Below are 10,314 nucleotides of genomic sequence, written 5' to 3'. Positions count from 1 at the left end.
CATGATGAAAGGGAAATCTCACAATTTCTCGTCTAAATGTCCTTTAATATCCAACAATATCGTCTACCTTAAAGCCCTCAAATTTCACTACTTTTACAAAGTAATATTTAAGAATATTACATACTTTCAATGTGCGAGTTTGAGTTTAGAATTTAATATGATTGTGTAATTTCTCGTGATTTCTCGTTGACAAATTGACCTGAAGTGCATGTCCGACTGGTTAAAAAGCTCAGTGCAACCGGCTTGTTTTTTTCCAGAGTAATTTCCAATTCCTTTCATAAATTACACTGTTTCCAAGAATCGATCGCACCTTAAATCACCAAAGATGACCACCCAACTACTTCAGCGATGTCGGACGTCCTCTTTGTACCAGCGTCTTGGATCTTCAGGGGGACTTCGTGAGTAGAAAAATCATCGGCCGCGAAAATATGCCTTGACCAGTTGCGATATTAAAAATCCTTTGAACTGGTACTAGTTCTAGTAGAGAAGTAATGGTATATATGCGGGCAATCTTTTCGCTTGGACAATTTTCCTTGAACATTTCACCATCTAAATAATTGCGGGGGGGGGGGGTGATTAGTATAGATAGATGGTTATTGTGTACACAGTCTGCAGTGCAGGTAGTTATTAACAATAACATATTAAAACTGTTAACTAAGTTTCAGAATAATATCGGAGTCTGTGGCAAATTCTCGTGTTTTTGAATCTAAGAAATGCAGTTGTGTTTTGTGTGATTAACTTTAGAACTAGGCCATATATATTGATTATTTTTTGTATGTAATAAAGTGAGTAACTGGCATGACTGGTCAGCTGAGAGTCATCATCATACATGTATCAATACAGGATGCAGGATGCTGCATGTGTCTCATTTTTAAAACATATTTGCTCAATTGCTGATCGTTCGTAGTACTTTTGACGATGACTTGACAGTTCAAATGATCATGTCCACTAAGCAAAGCATATAATTGTAAAAACCTTTTTAGTTGGAGTTCGAGCCTTGAGCACCTCAGCTACCAGAGATGCCAAAAGCAAGAAAACCCTGGCGAAGGACGGAAGGAAGAACATCGTTCTCATTGAAGGAGTCAGGACACCGTTCCTCATGTCAGGCACAGAGTAAGTCATCACGCTCATCGGCAAATTTATGTTATCGTGACTCTAGACTCTGACAAATTTCTTTTTGTCACTTACCAAAGAATTTAAACCTTATCCTCCAAGATCCATTCAAAATCCAAAATCCTTGTTAGTGGAAGATACACATAGTCTTTTTTTACTTTGATGTTCCTTAAAAGATGCAAAGAGTGCGACTGTGGTCTCCTGAACTGGGGTGGATTTTGGGGTTTATAATTGCCAGAAGCCCAAGTTGTAAAGTTTATTGGCATAGACTATTTATGCAATCACTGTAGTTTTACAAGTGAGATATAGCTTTTAATGACTTTCATTTATTGTTTTATCCCATCAGCTACAAGGATCTGTGGCCTCATGACTTGGCGAGGGGATCGCTGCAGTAAGTACAGACGACAGTGGTTTGTCATTCAAGGAGTAATTCGCTTTAATAACGTTATTAGTAAAAGAGTAAAGTCTGTCACGAGCCAATGTGGCCCATCAGGCCGGCGTTTAACGGGGGTTCAGTAGCATGAAACGACTGAGACTATTTCCACTCCACCTGGATGGGATGCCAGTTCATCGCAGGTTTCTCTCCAGCTAATGCCGGTACCCATTTATACTCCTGGGTGGAGAAAGGCAAGTTGGGGTGAAGCGGCTTGCCCAAGGACACAACATAAGACCAGCAGCTGGATTCTAACCCCTGACCCTCTGATCAGGAGTCACCAACCCTAACCACTAGGCAACACTCCCTGTGATTTACTTCAGAATATCTGCAATGATTATATTTTGCCAAAACAAAACTGTTTGTAAATGGTTTTTTGTTTGCGGTTTTAATTTTCAGGGGCTTGTTGGACAAGACGAATATTCCAAGAGGTAAGGATATTTATAAAGCTTACTTTCTCAAGTTCATCTACTTCATCTTTAACACAAAATACTACTCTTAGTAACTTCAGCATGTAAGTGGGCACAGCACTCATAGTATTTTTTTTAGTATTTTGATACGACATACATACATTTTTGTCTAGGATGGATTTTGCCTAGACTTGGTTAGGCCAAAAAAAAAAATAAGTCGGTCTCTGGTCAGCGCGCGTGTCGATTTTAATCATGGGCGTCAATCTTTTTTTTTTCCAAAATGTTCCACGGTAGCTCCAACAGCGCCCTCAATTGCCGCACCTCAATTTTTTTTTACCAAAGAGCACCAAGGAATGGGAAATTGCACCAAGGCAAATGATCGAGAGCACCAAGGCAAATTATGGAGGACACCAATGTACATGAGGACACCAAAAAAGCAAAGTAGTGCCCCACCTTGTCTGTACAATCCAAGCTTGAAGAAAAAAAAAAAAAAAAAAAAAAAAAAGCTGCGTCGCCGCGTCAATTCCGGAACTTTGGTCTGACCAGAGACCGAATATTTTTATTTTTTGGCCTTAACTCTTGTCAAGTTTTATTTGAGGTCAAACAGGTAAGTTCGCGGAATATAGAATTAGCAGTTAGGATTCTTTTTTTCCTCTTCATTTTTTTTGGATAACATTAGATGCTGTTGACAACATCATCTACGGCACAGTCATTCAGGAAGTAAAGACCAGCAACATCGCCAGAGAGGCAGCCCTCGGAGCTGGGTTCTCGGACAGGATCCCGTGTCACACGGTCACTATGGCTTGTATCTCATCCAATGTGGCCATCACTGCAGGTCAGTAGACTGGTGGCAAGTCTAGGGAACTGATAAAGTTTGTCATGTGCCGTGCAAAATCATTTCGGGCGATTCACAATGCAGTGCGCCACCAAGAGTTTGCCATGGAGAGGCCATTTTTCAAATTTACGGTCGACAAAACATGGCCCTTTCGAATGAGTGTCAATAGACAACTTGAGCTAATTTGTTATAGATTGTGGCATAGCGTTCTGCCGCCTTACAAAAAAACACCATACTGATAAAAAGAGACGAAAAGGCAAACAGATACTCGTATCATTCGCTTACGAAACTGCTGACCGGGAAAATGAACAATTTCGAATATCCCGCACTGCGAATTTGTCGACCATCCCCACAATGCAATAGGAAAAATGAACAGAGAGACAAAAGGACAAACAGATAACTCGTACCATACGCTTACGAAACTGCTGTCTGGAAAAACGAACAATTTCAAATGTCCCGCGCTGTGAATTTGTCGACCATCTCCCACAATGCACTGAGAAAAATGAACTCTCCGTGGCAAACTCTTGGTGGCGCACTGCATTGTGAAACGCCCGAATTGTTCACATTTACAGCTCACGTCATTCAAGATATTGTGATTTATTTTACATTATTTAAATTTTGGGTTTTTAAAAATTGTTTATAGGCATTGGAATGATCAATTCGGACCAGGGTGATTCCTTCGTCGCTGGAGGGGTGGAGTTTATGTCTGACGTCCCCATCCGTCACAGCCGACCAATGCGCAAGTTTATGCTGGCCCAAAACAAGGTAGGTGTCAGATATAATCAATTACAACAGAACAGGTTGGCATTATCATGAGGATCTTTTCAAAATTGAAAACGAAATTTTCTTCACAATATTATTGACTTTTACTTATTTACAATGTTGGTATGGTGTTTGAGTTATTGCATTGTAGAAGCAGATGCTGATTTGAACCAAATATTAATTTGAAAATTTCATTTACAACTTCACTTTTTCACGGCGCCCTGAACAAAATCAAGACAATCAAAAGTGTAAATTGTAAATCTGTCCCATTGAATTGTGATTGGACTTGCAAATAAAATGACCGTTCAACTAAAAACAAGAAAAAGTTTCTGACTTTCTTGTTTTTGTATTTGTTGTTCCCCCAGGCCAAGACAACTGGAGCCAAGCTGTCTCTTGCTGCCAAGCATCTTAGCATGAAAGCCTTCGCACCAGAGGTTAGTACCCAAAGGAATGTTCAATCAACAAACAGGAACAAATAATTCACAATGCAGTGACGTTGAAAAGGTTAACCCCAACTCTCTAGGCATTTTTTGCTAGGATGCAACCTCAATCCTGCAAAATCATCCAACTGCCTCCATGTCAAAATAGCATACAGCCTCAATCCTGCAAAATCCTGCAAAATGTGGTCCTTGGAGGGGTGACCGCAATCCTGCAAAATCTTCCAACAATCACTGTCAACATGTTGAGGCAGAGCCAGTGACATCCTGGAGCAGTGCGGAGGATTTTGAAGTTTAACATAGGCCTAAATTTATGCACGGCTGAGCATAAACAACACGAGGTCCGGCCTAAGACCTTGACACAGTGCATCCTCTAAAATCAGACTCACACTTTTGCCATATAGCCTCAATCCTGCAAAATCCTACATTTTGCAAAGAGGATTTAAAAATGGTCAAATGTGTATTTATTCACTACACACACACACTGCAGAGGCACTAATTTGTGTCCAGTGTAAGTTCAGATCAAGTCGAATTAATAATTTTCTTTGATTGTCTTTTTGTTTATAGCTGCCCGCTGTAGCCGAGTTCTCTACCAGCGAGACCATGGGTCATTCCGGAGACAGATTGGCAGCCGCCTTCAACATATCCAGGAAAGAACAGGTACCAAAAAAGTCGCATGACCAGTGTTTGACTTAAGCAGTTGCCCGCCATCCAAATGCTAGTCAGAACAGCACCGGGCTAGTCAAACTATTTCTTAAGTAGCCCGGCTGGCGAGTCAAAAATTATTGGGATACGGCAAAGATGAAAGGACAGGAAGATATAAATCATCAAATTCAGAAAGCAAACCTGTATCAATTTGTGTCTAATTTTGTTGACGGTTTAGGGTTAAATTATTATGTTTTGTTTATTAAAAACACTGACAAGATTGCCTCAAACACGTTTTACATGTATGCACATTGTTGCTTATGAGACGCTCTATAAAATAAAAACATGCAGGCTAGTGAAAATGCAGCGGGCTAGTTTAAGAGTCTGTTTCAGTAGCCTGGCTGGCTAGTGAAAAAAGAAATCGAGGTCGAATCCTGCGCATGACCTGAGAATTTTAATAGGAAGTTCTCCCTTTTTTACCAGTAAGTGCAGAGATGTAAATCAAAGCAATTGACTGGAGCGGGGTTTGAACCTGCGACCTGCGGATTGCCGTTCCGGTGCTCTACCAACTGAGCTATCCAGCCCTATGTTGGCAATTCCCCAATTTGTCAATATCTTTGCGCGAGGGGCGCTAGTCAGAAGCCATAAACCTGTATATGCCAGGGATCGTGTACAGAGTCAAGATGCTAGCAACATGACAAATAAATTAAATTCCCCCCCCCCTCCTTCCAGGATGATTTTAGCCTGCGCTCCCACACCAACGCGGACAAGGCCACCAAGGAAGGTTTCCTGGAGGACCGCCTGACCTACCAGGTCCCAGGCACGACCAAGGTCCTAGACAGAGACAACGGGATCCGTGTGTCCACCCCGGACCAGATGGCTAAGCTGAGGCCGGCGTTCATCCGACCCCACGGCACTGTGACGGCCGCTAACGCATCGTTCCTGGTAAGCCCACTTATTCTCTTATCTTTCCATGTACTCGCTAAACTATACGAAAAGTCTGTAATGTGCAAATTTGTAACGAAGACTTCACAAGCAGTTGCAAGTCCTATCATATTGTCTTTCATTAGTATTGATTCCAACTCTATCAGAATCTAGCAAAAAAAAGAAAAAATTTACTTGATTCCAATTCCATCAAAGAGTCACAATTCTGTTCAAAATCTTCTTACGAGTTCTCTAGCAAAATAAAATAATAAAAAAATATATATATATTTCCACTAATGAATTTATAAAAAGTTATTCAGAGATATAATTCCGGTCTGATTTCATTACACATGATCATTTACCACCCAAAAGTTTGTTGAAAAGTAGCATTTTTCACAAACTTAACAGAAATGTACGAAGATGAGTGAAACCTCATGCTACTGAAACCGGAGATAATCGCCGGCCTGATGGGCCGCATTGGTTCGTGACAGACTTTACTTACTTCACACGAAGCGTGAATCGGCCTCATTACAAAACCCATTCCTCAAAAAAAGGAATGTTTACCTCAATGTTTGCCCAAGCCTAAAACGACAATCTTTGACCCTGCTTTTGTTTGCAGACCGACGGTGCGTCAGCCTGCCTGGTCATGACTGAAGACAAGGCCAAAGCCATGGGCCTGAAACCCAAGGCTTACCTCAGGGACTTCGTCTTTGTGGCCCAGGATCCCAAAGACCAGCTCCTGCTGGGGTCAGTATACAACATACATGTACGGTCTTTACTGTGAAATGTGTTTACTCATATTGTCTTGTGAAACATTGCATTACATTGTATTGGGAGTATTGATGCTTTGTGGCTACACTAACAGTTTTGCCATTGACGCATTAAAACACATAGCCTTAGCCACAGACAGAATTTTCTGTTCAGACACAGTAAGGGATAGAATACTGTTGCGCAAACCCAACCCGACCCCAAACCGACTTCGGGTCGGGTCAGGTCGGGTCAGTTTGTCCATCATTTCAGTTGGGTCAGGTTAAAATAAACCAAAAAAATGAAAGCTCAGAAATTCACGCAGTGCAATATTATTGCAGAGTCACTTTGCCCAGTACAATTAAACGTGGTTTGCAGTCTATCATGCATGGTCTGTAACATGTAGGCTCACCAGTATGTTGTGAGTGCCGTACAGGGTATGATTCAGTTACTGAGAGACGACTATATTCACGCGACGCGAGTAAGTTCAGGTGCAAAAACGGGCACAGTTACCCAAGCCAGACATTCGGGGGTTTGTTTCGGGTCGGTTCAGTCAGTTTCCTTGAATTTTTGTCAGATCGGGTCGGGTCGGTTTTAGGGAGTTCAAATCAGTTTCGGTTCAGATTTTGTTTATATCTATAACGTTTCGGGTCGGTTTGGCCTGGTTGACCCGATCCGATGTACAACATTAGGATAGAATCATCATTAGTGATAAAAATGTCTATCTACTTCCACAGGCCAGCGTATGGGACCCCCAAGGTACTGGACAAGGCAGGCCTGGCCCTGAGCGACATTGACGTGTTTGAGTACCACGAGGCCTTTGCTGGACAGATCCTGGCCAACATGAAGGCCTTGGACTCGGACTGGTTCGCCCAGAACTACATGGGCCGCAAGGGCAAGGTAGAGTTGTTAAAAGTTGGGACATCTGACCATTGTTTCAGTGTATGGTATTTAGACTGCAAATTTCATTGGCTGAAACTGTTCACACGGCATATTTCTGTTTGAAGTTTCTATGGGTTCCGTGCTCGAACAGAGAGGGCGCTTTTGCATCACATTCAAGAGTCCCGTGGATGGGACACACCGCGTGCGCAGACAGTCGTGCTTTACTATACTCTCAAGGACAATGCTTTGTGTTTCCCTTTGACCCTGTAATATAACACTCTCCCATAGACTAAGCGCACGAACCTACTACAGAGGACCGTTTCCAACAAAAGACCCAACTCCCAAGGACTGAAAGGATCTGTTGTTCTCCCTTTGTGTGTCTGTCCTCGGGGGGTTATGTAGAACACGTACACGCACGAATAGCTTGAAGTACGCATGATTAATTTTGGTCTAAATGTGCACAAGGCCATAGCGTCTTAGCACGAGCGTCAGGCATCGTCGGCAATGCGTTCGACGGTTAATCCAAGTTGTCTGCCCCAATGAAGGTTACAACACAATCCTAAAACAAACTTGCGTGTGTGTACTATATTATAGGCTGGAGCACCGCCCATGGAAAAGCTGAACACATGGGGCGGATCCCTGGCCATCGGACATCCGTTTGCTGCTACCGGGGTTCGCCTGGTGACCACAGCCGCTAACAGACTGCATAAGGAGGGCGGCCAGTACGCGCTCGTTGCAGCATGTGCAGCTGGGGGACATGTGAGTAGATGATGATGATAATAATACCGGAGTCTTAGGCCAAAAAAAAAAATATTCGGTCTCTGGTCAGACCAAAGTTCTGGAATTGACGCGGCCACGCGGCTTTTTTTTTTTTTTTTCTTTCTTTTTTTTTTTCTTCAAGCTTGGATTGTACAGACAAGGTGGGTACTACTTTGCTTTTTTGGTGTCCTCATGTACATTGGTGTCCTCCATAATTTGCCTTGGTGCTTTCGATCATTTGCCTTGGTGCAATTTCCCATTCCTTGGTGCTCTTTGGTAAAAAAAATTTAGGAGGTGCAGAAATAGAGGGCGCTGTTGGAGCTACCGCGGAACATTTTGGAAAAAAAAAAGATTGACGCGCATGATTAAAATCGACGCGCGCGCTGACCAGAGACCGACTTATTATTTTTTTTGGCCTTATATAGCGCACGTGTCTACCAACAATTTGGTACTCAAGGCGCTGGTAGTTATGTGTATTGCTAAAGACGGGTATTAATGAAGTTAACGAGAAATATGAGACCCATTCTGTAGCACCAGAGTTTATACCTCTGGTTTCTTTTCAGAACCATTCTCTTAGTTGAGAAATTATTCGCACATGGTGTTTCCGCAGACCTTTCATTTATTTCATTGGCTTATCTAGCTCCCAGACCTATGTTCTTGAAACTCAATGGTTCTCGAGTCTTGCAAGCGATGAAAATTGGTGTGTTAATGAATAGATGTTTTCATGGGGGACGTCACTCCGCCCCGATCTATTAGATGTTTTTATTAACAACTTTTTATATGTAAAGTTTGTGCTTGCTGCGTTGGTTTTTGTGAAATTGATAGTTTTGTTAGTAGAAAAAGCGCATTTGGGTGCTGTGAAATTGTGCCCAGAATGTCTCTTCCGATAACACGGCTGTACATTGAGCTCCCACACTTGCTAAAAAAATCTGTTATATTTTATTCATTTTTTTATTTTTGTTCTATCCGCAGGGCCATGCCATGATCATTGAGAAATACCCCTCATAAGTGCCCACACGAGAAGAGTCATCATTGAAGGGCGTACCACAAGATTCATAAAAAAAATGTGGGGTACTTTTTTTTGGTGGGGGGGAATATTTTTTTTTAAACGTACAAGGGACGGGTTTAGCAATGTCATATGCTAACAAATTAAAGATATTTGGGTTTTTTTGCATTATAAGGGCTTGTATACTATAATTTAATATGTAGTTTTGCAGCATCAATGCAATGAATTTCGGGGTACGTTCATTTTGAATTCATGCTTAAGTTCTCTTTTAATTTATTATCAGATTTATGTTTTAAGATTTGGTCCCTTTTTTTCTTCTGTTCTTCACCGAGTGACTTGACTGATGTTTATAAAAAAAAAAAGCCTATTGCCATTGAATTGGTGAGTGCAGAATTATTTCTGAAATTGTGATCATGTTGACTTTTCTCCCCAATGCTGTACATAGAATATCTAAAGTAATGTCTCGCAACGTAAGATTGTTTCTCCAAGTATGAGGGATAGATGGAGCCAAAACTATGTGTGAAATAAAACAACAAATAAAAGGGTTGATGTTTTAAAATGGAGAGGGGGGGGGGATATTAGGTACATGCAATGCATGTTTTCTACAAAGAGGGAGACTGTTAGCATACATGCTCAACAGATATGGTAACACTGACTGTTTACAAAGATGTAATAAAAGCTATTCAACAAATTAAACTGCATTTTTTGTTGGTGTATTTGTGTATTGGTGTTTTGGGTTATGTGGCCTGTTATTTTTTTTTATCGAATTGATTACAATTAGATTCTCCTGGATAATTACAATTCATTAAAATTCTGCAATGTTTGGTTTCTTTTCCAAAAATGTGTGATCTTAAGGGTTTAATTGTACATTAATTTTTTTTTTTTTTCAAATTGGGCTAAATTTGATTTCTCTTCAAATTCTTTAGAAAGTAAAAGGTTAACCTTACTTTTTTGAAATAAAATTCATTTAAAGTTAATTTTCTTGAATATATGAAAGATGGTTCAGCGTTTACCCTGCATTTTCATTCAATCTTTGCAAAGCAATTTTTTTTAATAAAAATTCAAGAATGAAAGGCATTAACCATACTTTTTTTTTTTTACAATTTGCATTTTGGCAATTTTTAAAAGAAAGGGGATTATTTACTTCAAATCTCGATAACAATTTTGCAAACTTGCTCTAGACAAAAAAAACTCTATATAATCTTATATAGCGCTTTATACCAAAGGTCTCAAAGCACTTCACAATTATTACCCCTGTTCATCAGGCCATGAGACCATATTCTGCAGCAGCTCAAGATCAGCGCAATCTGTGTCTACCCTCACATGTACCCATTTATACTCCCGGGTGGGGAGAGGCAATT

General features: G+C 40.9%; 1 protein-coding gene across 1 annotated transcript; it reads left to right on the top strand.

Moving 5' to 3' along the window:
* The first annotated feature begins 54 nt into the window (after positions 1-54).
* On the top strand, positions 55-9,649 carry LOC119729063 (trifunctional enzyme subunit beta, mitochondrial-like). The gene is made up of 13 exons (XM_038201566.1): positions 55-398; positions 984-1,113; positions 1,460-1,504; positions 1,946-1,977; positions 2,636-2,791; positions 3,435-3,556; positions 3,919-3,987; positions 4,558-4,650; positions 5,368-5,580; positions 6,179-6,306; positions 7,044-7,206; positions 7,783-7,947; positions 8,920-9,649. Exons 1-13 carry the CDS (start codon positions 326-328, stop codon positions 8,953-8,955), a joined length of 1,425 nt encoding a protein of 474 aa, XP_038057494.1. The 5' UTR covers positions 55-325; the 3' UTR covers positions 8,956-9,649.
* The last annotated feature ends 665 nt before the right edge of the window (positions 9,650-10,314 follow it).

This window comes from Patiria miniata, unplaced genomic scaffold (assembly GCF_015706575.1).
Source record: "Patiria miniata isolate m_02_andy unplaced genomic scaffold, ASM1570657v1 HiC_scaffold_20, whole genome shotgun sequence".
NCBI classification, from domain to species: Eukaryota; Metazoa; Echinodermata; class Asteroidea; order Valvatida; family Asterinidae; genus Patiria; species Patiria miniata.
This window is presented reverse-complemented; position numbering and strand designations above follow the sequence as displayed.